Here is a 27,899-nt window from a genome sequence, read left to right as displayed (position 1 = left end):
CCATTCTTGGTTGTATTTTGGGACATACAATAAATAATTGTTAAAGACAGGGAGGGAAGATCTTTAAAGTCTTAAGATTAGAGTACTACCATTTCCCAACTGGTGTTTCTTGAAATGAGTTTCTAGGTACAGTTAGTTAATAGTATTTTGTGACAAGAAGTATTCCACACTTCCCTGACCGGTGTGGCTCAGTTGGAGTATCTTCCTGTGTACCAGAAGTTCTCCTATGCGGTTCCAGTCAGGGCACATACTTAGGTTGTGGGTTCCATCCCTGGTCAGGGCACATACAGGAGGCAACCATTCAGTGTATTTCTCTCACATTGATGTTTCGTTTTCTCCCCCACCCCTTTTCCTCCCTCTTTAAAATCAGTGTTGTTTTTTTTAAATGTAAGAAGTATTCCACAGGTCAAGTAGGAAATAACTCTACCCCCTGTTCTCTCCCTTAGAGATTCACAGGCACATTAGCATAATAAAGACTTCTGAGAAATACTGTGGTGAAGAATTTATTTAACTCTTTAACACAATATTTCCAAAACTGAGCATAGAAAACTTTCGGTTAATGCTAATTGATAACCTACATAACAGCCCTTTAAGAAACACCGCATCTGGGAAGCATTGGTATACAGAGGTTTAAATTTCTACAAAGAAAAAACTTTAAAAGAGAGGGATGCAGCTACTTAGAGTAGTACTTGAGCAGTCGTGTTGCTGCATCTTCAATTGTCTGTTCGTGTTAGAAGACTTCATTCTTAACGAGTGATTTACTTTTTAAACCTTTTTGGAGGTTATAAGCTATGAAAGGAAACTGTTAAATATATGTTCATGTGCATTCTCACAAATTTTTGTATTCACATTCTGGGAGAGTTGCCTGAAAGCTGCCCTTTTAGAGCTCTGGGTCACTGAAACCCAGTACTAGAACCCTTGTTCAGGTTAGTTTTCATTTCAGAAGAGTTCTTGGTGATAGGATCTTTTTATTTGTTAAAAGGCATCCTCCTTAGCTCTGGCTGGTGTGTCTCAGTTGGTTGGGTGTCATCCCGTGCACCAAAAGGTTGCCAGTTCGATTCCTGGTCTGGGCACATGCCTGGGTTGCAGGCTGGGTCCCTGTTGGAAGATGTGCAGGAGGCAGCCGATTGATTTTCACTCTCACATCAGTGTTTCTCCCTCCCTCCCTTCCTCTCTCTGAAAATCAATTTAAAAAGAATCTTTAAATAAATAACAGCATCCTCTTTATTTTACATTGCCTGTGCTGTCTACCAAGAAGACACAAAATGTAGGAGTTGTTTTCCCTAAGCCTATTAGGTTTTATTTTATTAAAAATACAGTTTTCAGAGATTGTGAACAATCTTCGTTTCTGAATGTTTCTCTTTATTTTAAACAGAGGATTTTTCTCCAAGTATTGCAGAAGATCAGGCTCGTGAACATATACGGCAAAACCTGGAAAGTTTCATAAGACAGGAGTTTCCAGGTAAAGTATTTATTTTTTTCCAGGTAAATAATTTTTTACCTTTACGAAAAGAAAGGTAGCTTGACTTTCCTTCAGAAAGCTTCCATGTGTTGCAGTCACATTACTTTTGAGAATGAGAATGTAATCTTGCAGTAATGGGGACAGAACTTCAGTGTGTGGCATGCCTAGGGTGGTCCTTGGTCTGCCCAGTCCTAGCTTTCCAAGAGAGAAGACAGCTGCAGTGTAGGATTTCTCTTAGCAGATGCCACAAAGTGAATTTCATTGTGGACTGTGTTTAGAGTCAAAGTTCCCACCTCTAAAAAGTGAACTTATTTAGAAAGTAGTAAGCTTCCAGTTTTAAATATGTTTAGGTAATCCACATCTTCCTGAAAATGTCCTGAAATTTAAGGATAAAGTGGCACTTGGTAATCTTTCACGCCATCTAGAGCTTGTATTTATTTAAAGTAAAGATTAAGAGAAAATATAATAGATGACTGAGTAATAAGAGAACATAATTATGAGATTAATACAGAATAGTTAACTGGGTATTTTGATTCATGAGAGGGACCTTTTGATCCAAAAATTAAATGTACTCAGGTAATTAGTTATTACTTTTCATATATCCCTAACAGGAACTAAATTGAGCTTGTTTGGCTCCTCCAAAAATGGATTTGGGTTCAAACAGAGTGACCTTGACGTCTGTATGACAATTAATGGACTTGAAACTGCTGAGGTACAGTGACCACATAAACTTCCATTTGCTGTGGCAGTGTGATTTGACAACCTTGACTGGCAGTACAGCATGGTGTTTTTCAAATTTATCAGGGCACAGTCTGTCTGGCCAAATACAGTAAGAAGTTTAGATGTGAATGTGAGGAATAGAAAGGCTTATACTTTCACCCTAGCCAGTTTGGCTGAGTGGATAGAGCATCCACCCGCAGACTGAAGGGTCCTGGGTTCGATTCCAGCCAAGGGCACATACCTTGCTTTCAGGCTCAGTCCCTGGCCTTGGTCGGGGCACGTGTGGGGGCCAACCAATGGATGTGTCACTCACATCAATGTTTCTCTTTGTCTCTCTCTCCCTTCCACTCTCTCCAAAAAAGCAATGGAAAAAATATCCTTGGGTGAGGATTTAAAAAAAAGAAAGGCTTGTACTTTCAACCTGTAGTACAAAGTGGATTTGAAAGCAACATCTGGGAGTTCAAGAAAGCCAAGCTAGCTTTGTCCCATTGGCATGGCCACTAGGCTGGCTTGGATTAGCAAAGAGGCAATGTAGTATAATGATAAGAGTGTTAAACTTACATTCCAGAGACCTGTATTCAAGACACACTTGGTTTCATCAGTCCCTACATGTGTAGTCTTTGGTTGATAATCCATAAAATGGAAATAGTAATTCTAATTCTGGTCCTCTTGCCTCAGGAGATTGTTATGTACATCAGCTTGGATCATGTATGTTAGGAGTCAGCAGACTCTATGGTCCACTGGCTAAATTCTTCCTGCTGCCTGTTTTGTAAACAGTTTCATTAGGACATAGCCATACTCCTTCATTTATTTAATGTCTACTGGTGCTTTCACTCTATAACCACAGACTGAGTAGTTGCAACAGACCATATGGTCTACGAAACAAGGTTTGCCAGCTTCAGTGAATATGAAGGCATTTATGAAATATAAAATACGTGAAATGGTATAAAATCTGAGAAGTACCAAATCCCTACTCTTTAAAAATTTTTAACAACAGTCCAAATACTGTATATCCACTTGAGTGATGCTGCTGTTGCCAAAGGTCTTTTTATGCCTTTCTTAGTTTCAAGACTTTGTCTTTTGAGGCTGAATCTGAATTGGGAAAATAGCCAAGTTTTCTAGCCCGACTCTGGTAAATAAGGTGGATAAGCAGTGTTGGGGTTGATGTATAGAGTGACCTCAGTGTATGTCATCAAGACTGAATTTTTACATGATTTATAAACTGGTTTTGAAGGCATTTCTAAAATAAAATTTCTAAAATAAAATATACTCTGGTACATCTATAACCTTCAAAACAGCTTGCTTTGGAAAGGGCAGCGCAGAGTTTAAAGTATGATCCACTTGAAATAGTCTTGTGTGCTGTGGGACTTTCACTTCCCGTGTTACAGTTTTCGCAAGTCCTATGGAGAAATAATCTGCGCTTCATCATGCTCCACAGCAGTTCATCAGCTATTAATGAAGCTGCGATGAAGGGCTACCAGAATGAACTAAACAGAGTACAAAGGCTCCCTCTTATTTATGCTGGCACATAGGGTACTTCTTAGTGACATAATTACCTAGAGGAAAAAACCGGAGGTCCTCACTGGTTCAGACACTTTTCTGGGGGCTCCAACAGCTATTAGTAAGTAGGATGTATGGGGGGTTTTGTAACCTTAGGATATTTCCTATGAATACAAATTGATGCTCACCTAAAAGGGAAAAATATGTATAGAATGAGTTGAAATTAGTTTCATTATTTCTAAAGGTAATGGAAACTATGACCAGGTTAGAAACGTGTCTTCCATTTTTGGTTCAGTACTTTATGCCATTTTTGTTCCAGGGGTTGGACTGTGTAAGAACTATTGAAGAATTGGCAAGAGTCCTCAAAAAACATTCAGGTATCTCTAGAAATTCTTTATAAATATAAATATCTAAATATATATATATATATATATATATGTATATATATATATATATATATACACACACATATATATATATTTACAAGCAAAAGTTTTTTTAGAAAGTCACAGAAGTAGAAGTGAGCCAGCTGGGCTGTGTGGACTCAGGAAACAAGTTACAGAGGCAAAAGAAGTGCCCTTGGAGCTCAGGAGAGGGAAAGCAGAGAGACGCCTAAAGGAAGAAGGCACAGGGGAGAGAGAACCCTAAAAATATTTTTGTCTTTTTATTAGTGTTTTGCGTACTTAGAATTTACTAATGCCAGTAAAACAGTATATATTGGCTTATTTATAGCATATTTGCAGTATTGGGGGTTTTTTTAATAGTAAGTATTAAATAACTTCTGAGGAGAGAGTGGGAAATTACTACATAGGGGAGGCTCGTGGGAAAGATGGGCTTGTTCTGATCTCAGATGATGACGAATATGATTTGCCAAGGACTGGAAGAGAAGCCATTCCTTAGAGGGTAGTGTAGTATATTCTGGGCGACAGTGAGAAGATTGATGTATTTAGAGAGGCATTTCAAGTGGGAACTATGAGATGGTAAGGTAAAGTCTATAGATATTAAGAAGCCACTGAAGTTTCTTGAGGAGAAGAGGAACCCAATAAAAGCATAACAAGCTTTTTAAGCAACTAGCATAGTCTCTGATAGAGGGCATAATCTAAGTGACAGCAGAAAGACCTTATCCAGGTCCCAGTGGCCTGAAAGGAAGAGAGATTCCAAAGGGAAATTTCTTAGATTTGTTTTCTTGAAGTAGGAAATAAGGGTTCAGGCTGATGTCTGGGTGCTTGAGAAATGGGAATTTTGCAGAGAACACCAGTGTGGAGGTGTTTGGTTTGCCATGAAGGTAATCTCTAAGAGGTAGCAATCTAGCAAGAAATTAAAAATATGGAGTTGTCCATCAGGATTGAAGAACAAAATAGAAGTTTTGAATTAAAAGCCATAAAGAGAGATAGGCCAAGAATAAAACAATTCCAAGGGAATTTTTGTTTGAGAGAAGTTGAGGACTATGCTTTCATTTCTGTTGTAGAAATTAAGGAAGGACATTGAAAAAGGAGCCATTGGAATGATGAAATAAGAACCAGGATGATGTGCTGTAAATAAATCCTAGAGGATGGGTTTATAATAAGTGACATAAAGATTAACAGTGTCAGTTTCTAGAATGGGAAGTAGGTGGAGAAAAAGGCCATCTAATTTAGAGGCAGTAAAGCAAAGTAGTTGGGGGGGGATTCTGGAATCAAACTCTCTGGTTTTCAATCTTGTCTCCCTCACTTGCTGGCTGTGTGATCCCAGAAAGTCACTCAACCTCTTTGTAAGCACTCAGTTATTCATCTATAAAGTGGGAATAACAATAATAGCATTTAAGATAAAAATAATACATTAAGGCACAGGGCCTAGCATATGCTAAGTATTCAGTAAACATGAGCTTCTTTGTCCTTCCTCTCCATCAATATAAGTTAGACTTCCTCTGTCTCCCACGCAGACCTGTTTTGCTGAAATTTCTTCTGTCATCTACATACTTCCCGCACACCCCACCCCTGAGTTCCAGATCACCATGTATCTGCCCTCTATATATCACCACTTAACTAACTCTCAGAAGAAACTCAGACTCCAGCATCTTAGAATGAACTTATTTTCCCCTTTACTGTGCCCCTTCTGTTCCCTTCTATCTAAGGCCTCTTTCTTGACATTGGCATCCTGGAATCATCAAAATGTATGAAGTGATAATTAGCCTGTCCTGGACTAGGTTCAGTAGAAGCTTAGCATCAGACATACCTAGACTTCAATCCCACGCCACAATTTACCAGCTGCATATTCCTAAGCAAGTTCCTTTCTCCGGGTCTGTTTCCTCATCTGTAAGGTGCAGGTGAATAGTCTTTGGAGGTCATGTTTGTAAAGGATTCTAGGTACTCAGGAAATGGTAACTCTTACTGTTACAGCCTTCCTCCCTTACCACCCTACCTCCACTTTCCCAACCCATCTAGATATAGGTACGCCCAGACATGTCTTGCTGCTCTACATTCCCGGACCACGATGATAGTTCAGGCCCAGACCATTTTTCATAATGATCACTCTCCCTCTATTCCAGGTTTCTCCAGTCCATCCATTGCCCGGGGCATTTTCTGAATAGATGTGGTCAACAGTTCTGCCCAATTTATACCAGTTCATTGGCTTCTCTTCGGGCTCTTCTTAGCTCCTGCTCCTTCTCCTGTTGCTCATTATTCCATTTCCTCAAGATCACCCTGGCCTCTATAATTCCATGGAAGTTCCCTGAACATGCTGTTCAGTTTCAGACACCTACCGTTCCCATGTGCAGTTTTCCTTGCCTGGTAAATCCCCTCGGCCTTCTCTGTTTTTGCCTGTTCTCATTTTTCAAAGCCTATCTAAGGCAATTTCTTCCTCTCCTGTTGAAGTTGCTTCCTTCCTCTTACTGTCATAACCACTAACTCCATGAGAAGTAGCTTTTGCTTTAAGTGTTCAGATGATTGCCCCATAGACTTTTCTCCATGTTAGGTACAGTCATATGAAAGAATAGGTGGGGGCCACATAATCCAGACTCCAGTGGATTCTTCTGTTTTGGTGTTTATCAAACTGACAACCCTACACCCACTCCCATGATTCAGTGAGTTCCTGGAGAGCAGTGGCTGCCTTGATTCTTAAACTTCACATATGGATGTGTTCAATAAATGTAAACTTTGCCAGAAGTGTCTTACCAGATGTTTGTTAATAACAGAATTCTTTGACTGGTCCTAGGGACTACAGTGAAACAAGCGAAAGTTAGGTTTACTCACATGAGAGCTTCTGTGCCCAGCTGTATTTAATGATACGCTCTTATTTCAACCTAGGTCTGAGAAACATCTTGCCTATTACAACAGCAAAGGTGCCAATAGTAAAGTTCTACCATTTGAGAAGTGGTCTGGAAGTGGACATCAGTTTATATAACACATTGGTAAGATGTCTTCTAGGCTTTTTCTTTAGGGAGATTAAGGGAAACAAATGTCTCTTAGCCACTCATTCCATTTATTCATTCTTTCAGTAGTTACTGAGTAATTGCTGTGTGCTTGGCAGTCATCTGAAGCTTGCAGTATAACGGAGAATTAAGTTAATACTAGTATTCAGTTAAATTGAGGTTACAGTGGCAGATGCTTTTGTTTGGCTTTAACTTTGTTTTAATTTTGGAGTGTGTGTTTATCTTTGGTCTCACACCTGGTTTGTTTCAGGGCTTCATGGGACCTCTCTAGCTCCTAAGCGCATTTGATTTAAATAATACCAGGACAACCCTAGCCAGTTTGGCTCAGTGGTTAGAGCATTGGCCCTCGGACTGAAGTGTCCCAGGTTCAGTTCTGGCCAAGGGCATGTACCTCAGTTGGAGGCTTGATTCCTGGCCCTGGTCACAGCACATGCAGCAGGCAACCAGTCGATGTGTGTCTCTCACATCCATGTTTCTCTCTCTTTCTCTCCCCCTTCCACTCTGAAAAGCAATAGAAAAAATATCCTCGGATGAGAATTAAAAAAAAAAAAAAAAATTTTTTTAAATAAATAATTCCGGGACAGGTTGGGTGAATCATCCATCTACCTACAGGAATCTGATTATTTTAATAGCCCTTATTTTTTAGGACTGTTCAGACTAAGGATATATTAGCATAATGGAAATCATGAAATCAGTTGTCACTTATAATTCTTAATTATCATCTCATAAATTGAAGCTCATCTTTGGGGAAGAAATACTAGTTTTAGTCTAAATGTGTTTATTCTAAAATCAATTACAATGTAAACCTTTTCAGAATATTCTTGCTTAAAACTTTTTCTCCCAAACGATAGCCTTATAGTATAATTTCCTTTTTAACAGGCCCTTCATAACACAAGGCTCCTATCTGCTTATTCAGCCATTGATCCCAGAGTGAAATATTTATGCTATACCATGAAAGTTTTTACAAAGGTGAGTATGCTTCCGGTTGTGACCTATCAGGAAATTTTATTGCATCTTCAGACCTTGTTGAAAACATCATAAGTCTTTTTTTTTTTTTAAAGAACCATAGCAATGTCAGAAGCTTCTTTTAACTATTTGGGAAGCCCTACCCAGCAAGCTAAACTTTTGTGTTAAAGTTTCCATAATTATCTAATCTTGCTTGTGACTGTTCCACTTCTTTGTTGGGTTCTTTGTTTTGTTCAGGTTTTTCTTTGTTTTGTTTTATTTGGGTTTTTTGTTTTGTTTTGTTTTGTTGGCATATTTTAGCATTTGAAAATGTAATTTTTATATTAGCGCCCTGTAGAGGCACATACTTTCAGTGATGATAGAATAGCTGCAAGCAGAAAACATTGGTGATCTTTCTTTTGTGTTCCTTGTTTTCCTTCCCTCCAGATGTGCGATATTGGTGATGCATCCAGAGGCAGCTTATCGTCATATGCATACACACTTATGGTGCTATATTTTCTCCAGCAGAGGAATCCACCAGTCATTCCTGTCCTTCAAGAGGTATTAGTAAAAGAAATTGTATTTCTTTTCTGTAAAGCTAGCTGGCTGATGTTTGAGCCCTCTTCTTTCTAGAAAATTCTGTAGTTAAATTTTTAACAATTTTTTTCCTACAAGTTTTTGTATCAGTGCATTAAGTTTGTAATCCATACTAATAGTTTAAAAATTAATTGCAGATATACAAAGGTGAAAAGAAACCGGAAATATTTGTTGATGGCTGGAATATTTATTTTTTTGATCAAATAAATGAACTGGTAAGTATTTTAATAGTAAAGATTTTTTTTTTACATCCTTGACTAAAAGTTAGCTATAGTGTAGATAGATGGTCAACAACTATATCATTTGTTATATTTATTTATATTATGATAGTGAAAAAAAACAAAACTAGCATATGCAGATGTTTCCTTTGAAGTTGAGAACATTTTTATTAAGCTAGGTGTGTTTTTAGGGACTATATCCAGGATTTCTTTAATACCTAATAATTTCAAATAGTTTGGTAACTTTTTCCAAATGAATGAATATTTGCTCTCTGGTTTTGTACAGAGAGTTTGGAAAGACTTAATTATCACCAAGGCTCTTTAGGTTTATTTCAAGATTCTTCCACTAACATGCATTTTGAGGTTTTACATTTAAAACTCTGAGCTCTCCCTACTCCAAGTCCTAGGGTAGGGAATTAATAAACTCATGTAAGTAGTGTTTTGAAATGTGAAAGAAAAGTTATGTAGTTATATTATTTTGTATTTTTAAACTCTATTTTTAATTAGAAATAAGTCCATATTTACTTAGTAAGATACAAGTAAATATTGATATTATTACTTTACTATAGAGCATGATATCCCTTGTTTTCTTCTGTTTCTAGCCCACCTATTGGCCAGAATATGGAAAAAATACAGAATCTGTTGGGCAGCTCTGGTTGGGACTTCTTCGTTTTTATACAGAGGAATTTGATTTTAAAGAACATGTTATTAGCATCAGAAGAAAAAGTCTGCTTACAACTTTTAAAAAACAGTGGACCTCAAAATACATTGTTATTGAAGGTACAAATAAAGTCACAGTTGAAAATTGAATAGAGCATAGAGTTTGAAGTGGGAGGCCATTGTTCCTTCTCCCTCCAGAGCTCTTCCAGGGCAGCCCTGAGCCACTGATTGGAATGTGCAGCCTGCCATCTCTACTGCCTGGGGCAGGTGGAGGCTTCTATTTCCCGCCTAAACGTTGATTTATAAATGACTAATGCCCTCCTGTGGGTCCTCTCTCATTAAGTCTTTGGTCGCTGTGACCGATCTTTTACTTTTGTTGAACACTTACTGGATAATAAGAAAGGTCACAATAGAAATAAGCCAGCTTCAAGATAAGTGGGACTTTTAAAACCTTCCTAGTAAGAGTTACCGTTTGTAACTCTGTAGTAGTTAAAGTTATAGCATCTCTACTACCCCAAGCAAACAACCAAAACTACACATAAATTACCAGAAGAAAGCATGACCAAACCTACTAGGAAGGAACCTTCTCATAGCGATTGTTAGTATAGGGTTAAGCTGAGGGAAGGGTCCTAAGCTTCAGTACTGTCAGTGAGTATAAATCCTTACCTGAGATATCCTGGTTATCGTACATGGGAAGAATGACAGACAATCAGAAGGTGCCTCTTTTTGCTTCTTTACTCTTTTTCTATATACTAATATGTGAAATTCTCACTTTTTTTTCAACGAGATGATCCCCAAAAAGATTTTGGGGTATTTTGTTTGTTTTGCTTTCTTGAATATGTTTTTAAGCATTTACATGAAATAATTAAATACCTACACATAATGTTTCAGTTATGAATTATCATGAGTGTAAATTTGTTTTAAATTATTTATAAAAGCCCGGCCAGCGTGGCTCAGCAGTTGCGCATCGACCTATGATCCAGGAGATCCCAGTTTGATTCCCAGTCAGGGCACATGCCTGGGTTGTGGGCTCAGGAGGCAGCTGATTAGTGACTCTCTCTCATCGTTGATGTTTCTGTGTCTCTCTCCCTCTCCCTTCTTCTCCAGACTCAATAAAATATATTTTAAAAAATCATTTATAAAAGAGTATTTTACACTCATTTATTTTATGAACCTGTTATTCAGATCCCACATACATCTTTGACATCAGCATCTATTTCTTTTTTTTTAATATGTTTTGATTTTAGAGAGAGGAAGGGAGAGGGAGAGAGATAGAAAAACATCAGTTATGAGAGAGAATCATTGATTGACTGCCTCCTACAGACCCCCTATTGGGAATCAGACCCGAAACCCAGGCATATGCCCTGACTGGGAATCGAACCATGACCTCCTGGTTCATAGGTTGATGGTCAACCACTGAGCTATGCTCGCTGGGCAGCATCAGCATCTATTTCATCATTCCTACCACTTTCTGGGTCATATAACAAAATAATTTTCCAAAACACAACATTTGAGTGCAAATATTTAAAATCATGTGGGAATTCTTATATGAAGCCTTTACTGGAAATTGAGATCCAAGTAGCCATTGCCTGTGTGTTTTTTAATTTATCTTATGAGTGTATTCTATCATATCCATAATGAATTATTTTATAAAGTGATCTTTTAAAAGCTTGATAATTGGCAGGAACATATAGTGCTAAAATGTTTTAAATATATTTGTGACTTCTTTGTGCATCCAAAAACTAGCATCAGGTAATGTCAAGCTAATATTAGCCTTCTCCAAATAGTATTTTATTGTTCAAAATAAAGCAATTCTTCGTAATGAAGGATTTTATAAGCATTCAAACATAAAGTAACAGCCTCTTTTCTGATGGACACTTAAGAGAAAACTTGCCTTATATTTGGGAATATATATTACTTAACAGTATAACAAATTTGAAGCTCATTAAAAAGTCAGTTACTTAAGGCTTTTATTAATGATAAATTATGTAACACTTTCTTGTTATGTAGACCACTTATTGTATGAATAGTGGTATTTTCTATTTGATTATCTTTTTATTTTTTTTATTTTTTTTTACTTAGATCCCTTTGATTTGAATCATAATCTTGGAGCCGGATTATCAAGGAAAAGTAAGTTAACTTTGTTTGTAAATATTAACGTATTCTCCTTTCAATCCATCTATTTGAGCCCTTACTCTTTTCTTTTTAGTGACCAATTTTATAATGAAAGCATTCATTAATGGTAGAAGAGTATTTGGTATTCCAGTCAAAGGATTTCCAAAGGACTATCCCTCAAAAATGGTAAGTGTCTGTTGGAAACACCAAAAAACAATTCTGAAAGCCCTTGTTAAGCACTTAATTTGTACACTTTACTTCAGTGATAACTTAAAAACTCTGAAAATCTGGTGAGTCTTCCCAAGATAGACGATTACAACACAAATTCCTAAAATCCCTTTTTAAAACTTCCCTGTTTTGAGGCAGTTCATCAGGCAAACAGGGAGAAATAGTCAGAAGTGGAGTTTGGGTGGGAAAATTAATTTTGGTGCTGTTGCTTTTCCTTAGTAACACCTATAAGTGCCACCAGTGTTAAGCTCCATGGCAGCCTCTGCCAAGCCAAGTTTGTATATACCTAAGGACACCTTCCACTCTCATGAAGTCTAGATTTTCCTCTTATTTATTATTACTCTACTTGCAGAGAGAAATAAACCCATTAATGGGACAGTGCTGCCTGTGCTAAACTGTCTGTTCTCCTGTAACCTGATACTCAGGTTTCTATTGAGCTGCACTCATTGAAAACAAAACAAAATCAGAGTATAAACATAACATGTATTTCAGTGAGAAAAAGGGGGCGGTTAGGAGCTAGAGGGTTTATTATTATTATTATTTTTTTTAATCTTCACCCAAGCATATGTTTTACTGATTTTAGAGAGTGGGCAAGGGGCGGGGGGGAGGGGGGAGAGAGAAAACATCGATCAGTTGCCTCCTCCTGTCCTGGGATTGAACCTGCAACCCAGGTATCTGCCCTGACTGGGAATCAAACTGCCAACCCTTTGGTACACAGGACGGTGCTCCAGCCAACTGAGCCACACTGGCTAGGGCAGAGCTAGAGGGTTTTATGTTTAGAATAAAGTTATTTTTTTCTGCATTAATTTTCTCAATAAAGACACTTTCAGTGAACCTTAACTGTTTGGTGTATAGCCATGTTCTGCATTTGATTGCATCTGTACATCTAGTTTTTGCTAGATACTGCTGTGGCAGTCCTTCAGTGCTTCTGAAACTTGTTCAAACATATCACCTGGGGATTTTCTTAAATGCAGATTCTGATTCAGGAGGAATTTGCATTTCTTATAAGCTCCCAGGTGATGCTGATGCTGCTGGTCTCCACCTTAATTTCACTGGCAAAGAGGCTAGAGTCCAGACCATTGTCTTTCTTTTCTTCTGATATTTTCCTTTAGAAGCCACAGCAAAACAAAGCAACAGCACATAGCCTCTTTCTCTTTCTCTGTAATCTGTGTAATGCAGTCATGTTCCTCAATTCATTAGGTTTTAGCCTTTTCAGTTTTTGAGACAAGTGAAGCCTTTGTACTTGGACTCAGCTCCCCCCAAGTCTTGGGGCAGCCGACTTCTTGAAATGTGTGGTGCTCTTTAGAACTGCACTAGGGAAAAAGCTATGTTTATGGTTAAGGATAAATGGGGTTCTACATGATGAACAGGAGTAAACACAAATGGAGTTTAGGTTAAACTATCCTGAATTAAACCTCATAATGGTTTTAGATTTTGAAATTAAACAGTATAAATAATATTTATTAAAATATTTATAATGTCGATATTGAGATATAAGATCCCTGATTGCTGTCGGGTTAATTTCTGTGTTTTGATCTCATATAAATAGTTCATATTTGTATATATTTATGTTTCTAGGAGTACTTTTTTGATCCAGAAGTTCTAACTGAAGGAGAATTGGCCCCAAATGATAGATGTTGCCGAATTTGTGGGAAAATTGGACACTTCATGAAGGACTGTCCTATGAGGAGAAAGTAAGTAAATCTTCAAAAGGGGTGGTTTTGTTTTTATGTTCTTAATGTACCAGTTTTTAAATAAGGATCGATTGTAACAAAATAAACTTGTAGGAAATTCAGCAGTTCTCAGATATATTTTACAATGAAAATGAAGTGATTTAAAATATGGTCTTAAGTGCATATGACAAGGATTGACTCTGGTGTACAGGTGATAGTCTCCCAGGCATGGTCCCTTTTCCTAATTTTGGTCATGGCCCTAATCATCACTCAGTCATTTTAGTCATCGGCCTCTCTAGCTGGGATGGAAGAGAAAAGAGGATACTAAATCTCTTCCCTTTTACAGCAGTGAGAAGTTCAGAATCATTTCAGTCCATGAAAAATAAAATTAGTTCCTTCAGGATGTCAATTACACTTGTGATGTACAATAACTGAGGTGTACCATGGTGGAATTTGGTACAAATCTTGGCAGTTTACTGGGCTATAGGACCCTTCACTTGTACACAGTTTAACCCTTAATATTGCTATAATGACCTACTCAGTTTGTTGACCATGCTTTCTTCTCTGTGTGATGTTTGCAGGAGGTCATGGTTTTGGTTGCTTGCTTAGAACATATTATTGTTCGGGGTGGTGATTGGTGTTTTAAACTGGACAATAATATGCTCATTTAGAAACAGGTCATCATCTGGAATTTGAGGCTCTTATTTAGTACATTCTTTGTTTTTTACTTAAATAATAGTTACTGATCATGCTGGGCAAGGAAGAAATAACTTTAATATTTAAGAACCTAAATCTCCTTATATCCATCACTCCCTTGTGAACCTATTTCCTTCTAGTCCCTTTTCTAGGCATGTGCATGAATTTATTTAGTTTCACATCTCAGAATTCCAGTGCCTAATAAATAATGCTAAGTGGGTCAAAGAGTTTCAAAAAAATCACCCCAGGGATGAGTTGAATTTCATTACATCAATATCAAAGTACATATTGAACCAAGGAATTCCACTAATTGTAAAAACTGGTTTTACAGCACTGGAGTGATTGTGAAAATGAAAAGGAAAAACGAAAAGATAGACTTAAATGTGTTAAATTCTTGTTTTGCCCTCTGATACCTTCTATTTCTGTTTATTTCCGAAACCTGGAGTTGTCTTATTCAGTTAGGTTTCCGTTTAGATTTTTCCTACCAGTATTATACCTCCTTCTCCAGGGTGCGGCGACGGAGAGATCAGGAAGATACCCTGAACCAAAGATACCCTGAGAACAAAGAGAAGAGAAGCAGAGAGGACAAAGAAACTCAAAACAAGTGCGCAGAGAGGGAGGTGCCAGCAAAAGAAGACAAGCCCTTGCAGTGCACGCCCCAGAAAGCCAAGCCGGCGAAGGCAGCGGTCGAGCTGGGGAGAGAGAAGATGCTCAGGCCACCAGTGGAAAAGTGGAAGAGGCAGGATGACAAAGACTTGAGAGAAAAACGTTGTTTTATTTGTGGACGCGAAGGGCACATTAAAAAGGAATGCCCGCAGTTTAAAGGCTCTCCAGGTATGCACACCAGTCACACTTTGATGTTCCCAATCACGTGTGAAGGGAAATCTCTTTTTTAGAGTTCTTTACTATTTTAGTTACATTTATTTCTTTAACAAATCTAATGACTCAAAAAGATTTTATTTTTAAGAAAGTGAAATTCCACCCCCCTTTAATTCTGATCTTTTATAAGTCTTAAACACTTATTCCTGGTTTTATTTAGAGACTTACGAAAGTCATTTGGTTGACTTTTTAAAGAAGATTATCAATGAAATGAAAACCTGGTCATCCCTAGTACCTAAAAAATGTAGCCCAAGTGACCATAAAACAAGCTGTAACGTGAGCTTCAGTACTTAGTATGTGCACTTTTGAAATCGAAGCACTGCCCAGCCACAGAGGAGGCGTGAAGTTATCTCAGAATGCCACACTGGGTACAGTGAGCGACATGTATTTCTATTTAAATACATTCATGCACATGCATGGAAAAGGGACTAGAAGGAAATAGGTTTTACAGTTAACAGTAGTTCTAACTGCAGAGGAAAATTGTGAAGGATTTTATCTTTGGATTTTATCATTTAAATATTTTTCTGCGGTAAGCTTGTTGATTATTATGATGAGGGAAAATGTATTGTCATTTAGTAGTTAAAAATCATCCATTATCTTGCCCCTCTAAGTTGTTGGATCTGAATTGACCCATTGTATTAAATGGATCAAATGTCCATTGAAGGTACCTTTTTAAGACTGTTAAGAGTAAGGATGCCTGCATATGTATAATAAGTTGTGGTTTACAAGCAGTTATACACCCTTACTTCCTCAGAACAAACCTGTGAATGTAAATGAAATATGATTAGCTGAGAAAAGAAACTCAGACATAATTAAATTTTTTTAATTAAAATAGTAACCCCATTTCTGTCCTCAATTGCATATGTTTATGAACAGCATACAAAAAGTCAGCACTGCTGACAGTTTCCTTAAAATGCTCACCCTAGTGTTTATTGTTCTTGGAACACTAATACCTCTTCCCCATTTATTATATGCAAAAAAGTATATTTTAAAATTAATTACTCATTTTAAAATAGTACTTAAATATTTGTGAAAGATACAGCTTGCCCTACTTCTAAGGAACTCAGACAAATTCAAATTCAAGCTCTTTTGCCCTGATGTGGGACATATGCCAGGATAAAAGGATTTTCTTTTATGATTATATGAGGTAAATATATTTAAGAGAAAGTGACATGATAGCAATAGCTAACATTTATTGAGCCCTTAATATAGTTAAGGCACTATTTTAACTACTTTACATGGGTAACGTCATCTCATTTTCACCGCAGCCCATCAAATGTGGTATTGGTATCCCCAGTTTACAGATGAGGAAACTGTAAACAGTATAGATCAGATGCAGTAAAGTTTTACCGAAGTTATTTTTGTAGGCTACCCTTCAGAGGAACTCAAGGTCTGTGTCACTAATAGCTCGATGCACATTGTCATTGTGTTCCTTTTTGGTACAAGGAAGTGGTGAAGGATCGCCTCTGCAGTTGCCAGCGTGGGTGGATTTCTTTCCTTTAGCCAGTAGCAAGTTTTAAGTTGCCTACTAGTGAAGCTTTCAAAATAGAGCAGTGCTTCTGGTGGGCTGGGGCAGCAGCAAATCAAAGGGAGACAGGATATCCTGGGGCGGAAGTGTGCATTATTCAACTAAAGGCAAAGCATTAGAATCTCAGTTACTTCTAATGCACTATTTATACCCTAACTCAAGTAGTCGTCATATTATAAGAGTAAAGTAAGGGAGGAATGGGGCTAGAGTGTGGTGAATTTCCTCCAGTAGCAATGAAAACTAATTAACTACTTCTTCCTCTCTAAAAGTTATGCTGCTCCCTCTCATTTCTTCAAATATGTGATTACTTTATCCACACAATATACTGAGTGGAGCTTCTGTCATATCAACAGGAAATCTTTCTGTGAAAGTTTGAAAACTGGGTTACTGCTTTCAATTTAAAGTAGGAACAAAAAGTGCTGATTTCTTTCTCAGGTATGTTTAAATCAGATTGGGTATGTGGATCCCCTTCTTCACCTACCCCTTTGAGGTCAACTGACACATTTGTTCAGGTAAACCTGGTTTAAACCTGAGCAAGAAGGCCTTCCATCATCTGTCTATTCAGCAAACATTTGCTGGGTGCTAGCAGCTCTGTGCCGGGTCAGCGAGGTGCTGGGCAGGCCCAGGCCCTGACTCCTTCCTTCTGGTTAACACCCCTGGCCCCCTCACTCTGCCCTCTGCACAGTGTGGTTAGGAGGCTTGCTGTGCCCGGGATGGCAGGGCATGCTTTAAGGATCTCTGCGTATGTGTCTTGCTTTTTTAAATTAACTTGCAAAGTTCTGCCACCCACGTGCCTAATTTCAACTTTCCTTGGATATGGTTAGTCTTAAGGCTGTTTCGGATGCTATTCCTTTCGATTTTGTAAACCAGTGTATTTCGTTTTTTAGGCAGTGCTTTTACATGAAGACAAAAAGAAACAAAAAGCAACTATATTTTTGAGTCCCCAGTCAGGTATGTGGGTTAAAAAACAACAAATGTGTGTTATTTTATTTACTGCATAGTTTACCACATGCCTTTTGAGACACTTCTTTTGAATAAGTGGTTTGAACAGGGATTGGACATCAGAATCACTTGGGGAACTTTTAAAAATACGATTGCCCTGCCCCCACCTTCATTTCCTAAATCAGATTTTTCAAAGGTTAGGCTTGGGCCTGTGTATTTTTTAAATGTCATAGGTGATTCTTATACCATCCCTGAGAAGGAACCATAGCCTTTAATTATTTGTTTCTCTTCCACACTTTTTGTTTCTGCTTTGAAATTGCCACTGTGTTGTCAACAGTATAATCTCTTCATGGAGATTATTCACTACAGCAGAGTAAGGAAAGAAAGTAATTGTTGGTCTGAACTCCACTCTCTCCAAGTCATTTAATTTATTCCTTCAACAAGTATTTAAGGCCCCCACCCACCTACCTGCTAAGTGCAGGGCATGGTCCTAAACACTGAGGGTACAGCATTGAACCAGCATAACTCCTTCTCTCATTTATTCTGCTTTCTGGTCAGAAGAGATACATAAACATTTCATGTGGTGACAGGTGCTAAGAAATATAAAGCAGGAAAAGGGAAAAAGAGAATGTTGGAGAGGGAGGCGGCCTCTCTGATAAAGTAACGTTTAAATCTAAACAAGGAATAAAGGAAGTGGCAGGTCAATGGGAAATTGGAGTTAGACGGTAAGAGCAGAACTAAAAACAGTTTTTGTCCTCGAGTCACTGAGTGGAATGAGCAGGCAAGGGTGGTAGGAGGTGAGGTCAGGGTAGATGGGTCTGGATTGTGTAGCACCTATCGATGACATTAAGTGCGGACTTCTGTAATTTGAAGGTAGCATCAACATGATTTTTGATGGGTTGGATGGCAAAGTATGAATCAGAGATGACACTATGATATTTGGCCTGAGCAACTAGAAGAATGGAGGTTGTATTTTCTATGCTGAGGAACACTCAGGAAGAACATATTGTGGGGAGAAGGAGTTTAGTTTTAGACACTTAATTTTACAAAACCTGCTATATATCTGGGTAGAGATGCCGAGTAGCCAATTGTATATACAAGCATGGCCTTTAGAGCAGAGCTCCAGGCTGGAGATACAAATTTGAGTATTATCATTGTATCATAGTATTTAAAGGCCTGGGTCTGAGTGAGATCACCTAGAAAGTAAATGCAGATAGAAAAGCAAAGCATGTAGGGACTCAGATGGAAGATAAAGGAGACAGAGAAAAATTGGTCAACAAGGGAACAGAAGCAGCAAGAGCTGAGTCCTGGAGTCCAAATGGAGAAAGTGTCTGAAAGAGAAGGGATGGACCATTTGTATGAATTGCTATTCATAGGTCTGCTGCAGCTGTAGGCTGAGAATTAAGCATTGGATTTGGCAATGCAGAAGTCACTGGTGACTTCAAAAAGAGCTGTTTCTTTAGAGTAGAGGAGAGAGAAACCTGATCACAGGGAGTTCTGGTGAGAAATGCCAGCAGAGGAATTGTAGGCAATGTAACTTCAGCTGTGGGCACCAAGTGCCAGGTCCCCAGGTCTATGGACAGGTGTTTAAAGAGGGGAAACTGGGAGGCTCTGAAGGCCTTTTTCTGGTGTTTCAAAAGTGCTTTTGAGTCCTGAAATGGAAGGGAGAAAATTGAGGCAGAAAAGAAAAATAAAGTAACTTTAACATACTAACCTTTTCAGCTTTTTTGGTAAGAAGGGATAAAACTATAAACTTGATACAAACATTCTGATTTCTGGCCTGTAGGTATCCTTAGTAACTTTGCTTAAAGGTGTCTGTCTGTCTCTCCCTCTCTCTCATCACCCCCTTTCCTTTCTTCTTTCTCCCTCTCTCATCTTATTCAATAAAGTAGGGTTAAAGGAGGGAAATGATATAAGCATGTGTACTCTTTTGAACTTAATTGTATAATTTATGAGAAAAATTTTTGAAGTTTTAAAACTTCATTGATATAACCTGACATTTTTGTATGTTGTATCAAACAACCCACATCTTTTATGCTCAGCTTGTACATATTATATTATTGTGCAAACAACTGTTTGCCTTTAGATTGGAGAGACGTCTGTGTTAGTTAAAGAGTGTGGAGAGTCTAAGCTGTCTCTTCCATCATGTGTCAGCAGCCTCCTAAATCCTGCAGTACAGGGAGCTCTTCCCTGCTCTCCCCAGCCCAGTGCCAGGGCACAGTGATCTCCATCTGGGAAAGCTAAGAAAGCTCCAGGCGAGGAATGTTTGGTTGTCTCTCTTTTGAATGTTGTTAACAAGAGAAAAGTAAATGGAATTATTAAGTTATTTAACTATTTCCACTTCTGTCAGCGTCAAGGTCAGTTATCTCAAATATATAAAATAATCTAAAAAGACATAGGCATTTATTTTTGTGATCTGTGAACTTTACAGGGGTAGGTTTTTAATGATTGGGGCAGACATTTGAAGTGGCATCAAACCTTTTTGCAGTCAGAATTCAAAGGCGGGCACTGAGGTTGGTGTACAGAGTGAGGGCAGATGATTCAAAGAGAAACAGAAAACTTCAAAGAATTGCCACCCTTACCCAGAAAGGGAATGGTGTATGTGAAAGATAAAGACACGGAGCTCAGTGAGAAAATTCAAGGGCAGCTGTTTCCTGGGAAGGCTTTGTAATTGTTCTCAGAAGAATGCATGGACTTTTTTTTTTAAAAAAAGTGCTACTGGGAAAACCCCCAAAATCAAATAGAAGTGAAATGAGGATGGGGCCTATTGTGAGATGATTGACAGTGAGAGCAGCCATGGAAGATGGATAAGGAGGTTGACCAGCTGCCCCTGGAAGCAACTTTCAACAGATGAAAACCTATGGGAAACAGATGCCACCGCAGTGTATGGGATTGTTTCCCATAGGTCTTCTGAGAGTTTGAGGGTCACATAAGGTTAGCATATGTAAACAAGCCAAAAGAATGTTGTTTTACAAGCTTCAGCCTTGAACAGACATTTCCAGAGCATGTTACATAGGAATGACTCTTGTTTAGTTTAGATGTTTATTTTGCCAAGGATGAAATGTCTAAGAACATCTGCTCTGTGGTCAGATTGCTTGGTATAATTTCTAGCTTTGTAATCTTGAAACATCTACTTAGCCTCCATTTGCCTCAGTTTCCTCATCTGTTTTAAGGGGATGATAATAGTAATAGTAATACCTGACTCGTTGGGATGTTGAGAAATCCATGTAAAAGCACTTAGAACAGCACCTGCGTATGGCAAGAACAGAGCAGAGGTTTGTGGGGGTGGTGAGTCATTGATATTTCTGCAGGGATATATCAGCATCACTCCTGCTAAAGGTTTTACACATCTTGAAAGTAGAATTTTATTATAATTTTTTAAGTGCTGGAGGAATATAGATGTTAGACATTATAGAAATGGCATTACTGATTGACAGTAAGTTAGGATTTTTGTAATTATCTTCTAAGTAAGAAACTGACATTTATAAATCTTTTGAGCAACTGTAAAACTTAAATTTACTACAAAAAAAAATTAGTACACTACCAGGAAAAAACAAAACAAAACACAGTTATAGGTGGTTAAAATTTACCCTTTGTAATAAACTCTTCAAGTAGGTATATGACAGCTGTTAAGACTGTCAGATTTATCCAGGATAAATTTACCTAAATTATCTATGTTGTTCTAAATGTGAAATGTCTCAACTATAAGTAGTATTAAGTTTTCCCAAAGCTCTTCCTTCTAACAAGACCCTGTTGGTAGGGGCAGCCCCTGCTCTTGCACATTAGCTGTATTGACCTTAGGCATGAGATTAGCTTCTCTGAGCTCCATATATCTCACCTACAAAATTTCAGTCGCACGGTCTATCTCCCTGGTGCTAAGATAATGCACCCAGTTTGTAGTAAGCACTCAGTCAAGTTTCCTTTCGTCTCCTAATACCCACCTCCATTCCTTTCTACTAGGCTACTTATAGTTCTTAACTCCTAAATGAGATGATAGTGAATAGAAAATTTCATGAATTTCCTTGCTCTTCATTGTTACGTCCCTCCTCTAACATACACACAGCCAACACAGTGCATTAGATGTTCAGTAAATTGTATTGATTAGAGGTATATACTCATTTTGAAGGAAAAATCAAATGTAGAACAGTTAAGAACATGAGCTTTTGCCCGGCCAGGCATGGCTCAGCAGTTGAGCATCGACCTAGGAACCAGGAGATTGCGGTTTGATTCCCAATCAGGGCACATGCCCGGGTTGCGGGCTCAATCCCCTGTTGGGGCGTGCAGGAGGCTGCCGATCAATGACAGCGCTCTCATTGATGTTTCTATCTCCCTCTTCCTCTCCCTCTTCTTTCCTCTCTCTGAAATCAATAAAGCTATATTTAAAAAAAAAAAAAAAAGTACATGAGCTTTTAAAGTCAGACATACTTGAGTTTGAAATCTAGCCCAGCTATTTTCTGGCTGCATCACCTCAGCAAGTTTTTAACCTCTCTGCACCTCAGTTTCCTTATCAATTAATAGGGGCTAACACCTTACAGGGCAATAAGGATTAATTTCATATATGTAAAGCCCATAACACAGCATCTGGCACATATCACTCAATAAATTATCACTATTTTTACTGTAATTAACAGGAAGTACCAATCTTGCTGTAATTTATCTAACTTATAGGACAAATATATAGTGGAATTTCTTAATAAAACAAGTATGTGGAGATTAGAGAATTATGGTTACAAACTGATATTTTTGCATAAGTTAATTATTCTGGCATAATTATGTATAATTAATAATGCAGTATGAGAATCTCAAGAAACTAACATATTTCTGATCTTTAATCCTCCCCCATTTTTGTAAAGAAAATTACTTTTCTAAAGAAACTTCCTGTCTCTTCATTTGTTCCATTTTAATCCCTTGGTTTGAAATCTTAAAAATTAGATATGCTATAAAGAGATTAATGGGTATCTTTTCTCCCTCATGATGATGTATACTTATACAACTTTTTTTTTTTTGGACCAGAATGTTAAAACTTCCTTAATTTTTTTTAGAAGTGTTATTCATGATAGTGAATTTAATATAATAGAATTAGATTTTTTTAAAATATGTCTTTATTGATTTCAGCGAGAGGAAGGGAGAGGGAGAGAGAGAGAGGAACATCAATGATGAGGGGATCGAACCTGCAACCCTAGCATGTGCCCTGACTGGAAATTGAACTCCTGAGCCATACCACCCAGGCTAGAATTAGACTTTTTAAAACAGTATGGGGAGGTCTTATTATCCATGAATATAGATCATCCTTTTTCATATCCAGTATTCTTGATATTCCAGTATATGAATATATTTAATCATTCCTGATTAAGGGACTACAAATATATATCAATGTCTTCAAAACTTTTTTGCTTATATACTCTTCCACAAAATATTGAACGTCTGTATATTTCTTTTGTATATTTTTAAGTTGAAATTAAACATTTCATCATAGTTTCAAAGCTTGTAATTTTGGGGGGATTATATACTGGCAATATAAAATATAACTTTTAAGTCAGCCTTAAATGTATCAAATGAAATATAAATATTATTGTAGAAACTTTACATCATTTTCTTTTGCTCCTTGAATACCTCTGTTTCACTTCCACGGAATTTTATCTTAAGATGATATATTTTTATCATACATTTCAAGCATTTTATTGATCAGCCTACCATACTTATCTGCAACAAAAATATTTATGTAATTGTAATTTTAAGCTTTTTATTGTGTTAAAGTGTAAAATTTTCTTCTAAATTGTTTTTACAATTTTTAAAGCAATATAATTGGTCAAAGCAAATGTTACAAATTTGGATTTAAAATTATTTTTTATGTTTACATACTAAAAATGACTATCATATAATCAAGTAGGTGGGATTTTTCCCAACGCATTTATCTTTGGACCAATACTACTTATTGCAGGAATAAAAACAGTGTTCCTTATTGTTACTTTCTAATTTTTTTTGTTTCTATGATTGGTAAATATTTAGAAACCTCAGTAGTATTCATGATAACAAATTAAAAATAATAGATTTTATTTTAAGAATTTGGGAATGGAAGATATAGTACAACAGTGACTCTTAATTATTTTTCATTCATCAAATGACCAAAAATCACACAGTGATGTATCATCAGAAATTATTTTTGATGATTATCAGCTATTAATGTGATTTTACAACAACTAAAAATTTGGATTTTTGTTAGCGGCATTCACATTTATCATAGACCATCATTTTGTCTCCTTACCTCTCCAGGGCAACATTACCACATTAAAATATGGATGGTTAGGAGATAAGCCTGTCTTTTATATCACAGTAATCTCACCCTGGGAAATGGACAAATACAATAGGAGAATAATTGTGAAAGGGGAGTTGGAAAGGAAAATTGGTGTGATTCCTAGGAACCTTCCCAAAGCCTTGGCAATGAAGGCATTCTCAGAAAGAATTCAGATAGATATTGAGAGGCTGAAATCAACTCTCTTAACACCCCTTCCCCACTTGTCTTGTTAAGGCAGTTCAGGAATACATATACCCAAGTTTGAAGATCACTATGTATATGTATATGTAAAACACTATAAAGAATATTTGCATATATATCTAGGAATATATCCTCAGGATAAATTCCTAGTTAGAATGATGGGTTAAAAAGTATGTACATTTCAGCAGTGGTACCAATAATGCCAACTTGTGATTGTTGGCAACCCCAGAGAGTCATTCACAGCCTGTTTCCCATACCCTCACTTCATTGGGATAGTTTTTTCATCAGTCTGCTTGAATTTCTGTTATTACCATTGAACACTTAACTTTTTTTTACATTTTCATTTGTATTTCTTCAAGTTATATCTTTGCACTTTTTATTAGTCATCTTTGTTTTTAGTTCTTTCTACATAGAAATTTATTCATGCTTTGTCAAATGTGTTACAACATCCTTTACCACCTCCACCCCCAGTTTATTATTCTTTTAACCTCATTTATTATTTGTTTTGTGATACAGATATTTGTTTGCCTGTTTATTTTAGTAGTTTGATCTCAAGCAAACTTTTGAGTAGTTTCAAGTCATGCTTACACAATTTTGTGATTTTCCCCAGATTACATTAAAGTTTGCTTATATTTTATTTATTAGTTTTGAAGTGTCTTCAGGTATGCTGAGATTTATTTTTATATTTAGGGGGTTACATGTTTAAGTGCTATTAGAAAAGAATGGTTTCTTAACACTTTGGGAATAATATAAAAAGATACACGTGTAACAACTACCCATCTACTAGAGAATTGGTATTTTTTTCACATTTTCAATCTTTTTTAAAATAAAAGATTAAAATAGACAAAGTGCCCTTTCACTACCACCCCCAGGCCCATTCTGTCAGTTATCCCCTCCATCCTAGAGGCATCCATTATTATGAGTTCAGGAACCCTCAGTTCTTCATTAAAGCTCTTATATATGTATCCTTTAGCATATCATCCTTGATGAATTTTTATTTGTTTTTTTTTGTTTGCTTATTTTTAAATATGTTATTGGTTTCAGAGAGAGGGAGAGAGAAACATCAATGACAAGAGAGAATCATTGCCCCCTACTGGGGATCGAGCCCACATGCCCCCTACTGGGGAGAACGCATGCCCCCTACTGGAGATCGAGCCTGCAACCCTGGCATATGCCCTGACTGGGAATGGAACCATGACCTCCAGGTTCATGGGTAGATACTCAACCACTGAGCCACACTGGCCAGGCATATCCTTGGTGAATTTTTAAATTTAAATGACATACCATGCTATATAAAATGATCTATAACCAGCTTTTTCATATATATTTAACAAAATGATTTTTAAGCTCTATACATGTTGCTGTATATAGATTTAGGGTATTTTTTACAGTATTCCATCATATGAATGCAGAATATTGTATGTATCCGTTACCTAGAACATGAGCATTTAGATTGCATCTTACTTTTTGCTGTTATAAACAGTGTTGTGAAAATTCTGTGAGTGTTGTGAGTGTCCTTGAGCGTAGGTGAGAGATTTTATAGGGTTCGTGTATCCAGAAGTCAAATTGTTTAGGTCATAGCATATATTATTAACTCTTTTATGGTGTGGTTTTAATTAGTAATCCTCATTTCTGAAACTGTATTAAAATGATGTCACTCTAGCAACTTGTCAGGGTTTAAAAAGACTTTTGACTAGGCTTATTTTAATAAATCACGTTCCATATACTGTAGACTTTTTATATCTAGCCTAATTACTTAATTCAAAACAAGTGACCAATTCCAGTGTGAAAAGTTTCTGTGAATAATTAACGATAGGAAGTACTATTACTGATTTTGCGATGAAGTGAGACTTTATTTATGTTGGGTTTTGTTTCTTCCCCTCCTCTAGGTAGCCTTTCCAGTAAATACATGACTCAGGGAAAAGCCTCAGCGAAGAGGACCCAGCAGGAATCATGAGGGAAGGAAAACGCAGCGCTCTAAATGGCCACTCAGGCATTCCCAATCATTCTGAAAATTAGGTTCATTTTACAGAACTCAGCAGCATAGATCAGGCTTCAACTTAACATTTAAGGGAAATGTCAGATTTTTTTTTTAACTGAATGAAATTCATAATAAGGAAGAAAATTTTTAATGTAGTCTTACCTACCAAAAATCCTCATAGATTTAAGGATTTTAATAGAAAGCCATGGTGTATGTATTTAAGCCAGGATTAAAAAAAAAAAAAAATGTAACTATGGGCCAGTATTCAGTGAATACAATTTCATGGTTTTTAATTCTTTCAGACCACACTAAAATGGTGTGCTGATAAACCCCAAGCAAATTAATCCTTTCTTTCCTATAAATCCCTTTTTTTGTTTTGAAGAGGGGAAATTATATTTATTGTTGTTTACTGAATCCTGTGTGAAAGTGTGTCAAATATGTGTGAACTGCTACTACTGTATTTACGATCTACGAACCTTATTTTATTGATATTTGTAGAAGTGATAACATGAACATAATTACCTGTTTATATGAGTCTTCCATGGATGAGCAATGCCATTGAGGGGCTTTTTGGTTTTTTTCCCCTCTCTAATTTTAATTAAGTTGACATATATAATTGCTATGCTCATAAAAATGAAGTGAGGAAAAAAAGTAGTCCTGTTTGCTGCTAAAAACATTTTCAAAGGAAAAATGACAAATAAAAGTGCTTTTTACTTTTTATGGTATTCAGAAATTAGGGTGGAGAACTTAAAAAAATCCCTGGTGATTAAAGAGGCCATCTCTGCCAATCACAAGTGTGGTTGGTGTCATTTTGGGTCTGACTGGAACCCTTGTCGAACTGTGTCTGTAACTTCACAAGCCCCTCAGAAGTAGTACATGGTCAGAACTATGCTTCAGTTTGATTTCGAAATAAAGCAAAATTTCGTAATTTTATCCACACCCCTTTCTAGTGAGAGTCCTAATTTATGAGGAAACTAGATCAAGGAGTAGGGGCAGTACTGATCCGCAACTCTATATCGTGCTCCCTTTACTCGTGCGACCTGGTGGTCATTGACACCCACTGTGTGGCAAGCACTGGGAATGCACAAATAAGCACAGATTTATGGGGACAAACACGTAGAGAGAGATGCAGAGTGTGCTTGCTGGGCAAGCATTCCCAGGTAGGAGAGAACTCAAAAAATACAAACCCATGGCCCTTCTTTTGAACAAATTAGTTGGAAACATTCCAGCCAAAGAAGAATGATAAAAGATTTAACTTTAGAATTTGGAAGTTGTGGTAGAATTAGTGATCATTTCTTACTCAGTTTGAATGAACACAAACTGATGAGTTAGTTATGCAACCTGGGCTGAAATTCTGCTCCACAGGACTTTCCTCAGCTGCTGCTCGTCTGAGTTCCTCTCTTGCCTTCATGCATGAAAGTCAGCTTGACTAGGCATACAGTCCTTGTCACACTTTCTGTAGAAAGCCTATTGACGCTGTTGTCTTCTGGCATTATAGCAGAAGTCTGAGGCCAGCCTAATTTTTGTTCCTTGTACAAGGGTTTTATTTTTCTGCTTGGGTGCTTCTGTGTTTACCCCTGTAATGTTTGTGTCGGTGACTTTTGTCTGAAACAAAATTGAATCCAGTGTATCTCCCTACTCAAGGTTTTATTATTATTATCAGTTTGAGAAAGTATCTATGTTCTTAATTTTGCTCTCTCAAAAATACTTTTCACTTAATAGTCCTCTCTCATATTTTTCCTTCATGCTAGGAAAACATCTTAAATTTAATCTCCACATGACTGGCTTGATTTTTAGTGTCATTCTGTTGTTTGCTGTTTCTAACATAAATTTTGTCATTTCGCTTCTAA

At 37.1% G+C, this 27,899-nt stretch overlaps 1 protein-coding gene across 5 annotated transcripts in view; it reads left to right on the top strand.

Annotated features, from left to right (window-relative positions):
- The window catches only part of TUT7 (terminal uridylyl transferase 7), a 52,292-nt gene extending 24,393 nt beyond the window's left edge, over positions 1-27,899 (top strand). For 3 of the 5 annotated variants that reach the window (XM_016222935.2, XM_016222933.2, XM_016222934.2), the window contains exons 15-27: positions 1,376-1,462; positions 2,074-2,174; positions 4,002-4,059; positions 6,967-7,070; positions 7,971-8,060; positions 8,484-8,597; positions 8,771-8,848; positions 9,454-9,631; positions 11,594-11,641; positions 11,721-11,812; positions 13,433-13,548; positions 14,732-15,057; positions 25,958-27,899. In XM_016222935.2, the coding sequence (XP_016078421.2) occupies positions 1,376-1,462; positions 2,074-2,174; positions 4,002-4,059; positions 6,967-7,070; positions 7,971-8,060; positions 8,484-8,597; positions 8,771-8,848; positions 9,454-9,631; positions 11,594-11,641; positions 11,721-11,812; positions 13,433-13,548; positions 14,732-15,057; positions 25,958-26,025 (1,460 nt within the window). In that variant the 3' untranslated portion in view covers positions 26,026-27,899. Of the gene's footprint in view, positions 1-1,375; positions 1,463-2,073; positions 2,175-4,001; positions 4,060-6,966; positions 7,071-7,970; positions 8,061-8,483; positions 8,598-8,770; positions 8,849-9,453; positions 9,632-11,593; positions 11,642-11,720; positions 11,813-13,432; positions 13,549-14,731; positions 15,058-17,065; positions 17,143-17,517; positions 20,432-25,957 lie in introns of those variants that run through there. The other 2 variants (XM_087822737.1, XM_016222936.2) reach the window with 2 other exon arrangements.

The sequence above is a fragment of the Miniopterus natalensis genome, chromosome 12 (genome assembly GCF_054644295.1).
Source record: "Miniopterus natalensis isolate mMinNat1 chromosome 12, mMinNat1.hap1, whole genome shotgun sequence".
In the NCBI taxonomy this organism is placed as follows: Eukaryota; Metazoa; Chordata; class Mammalia; order Chiroptera; family Miniopteridae; genus Miniopterus; species Miniopterus natalensis.
Note: the sequence above shows the minus strand (reverse complement) of the source record. Positions and strands in the feature narration are given on the sequence as shown.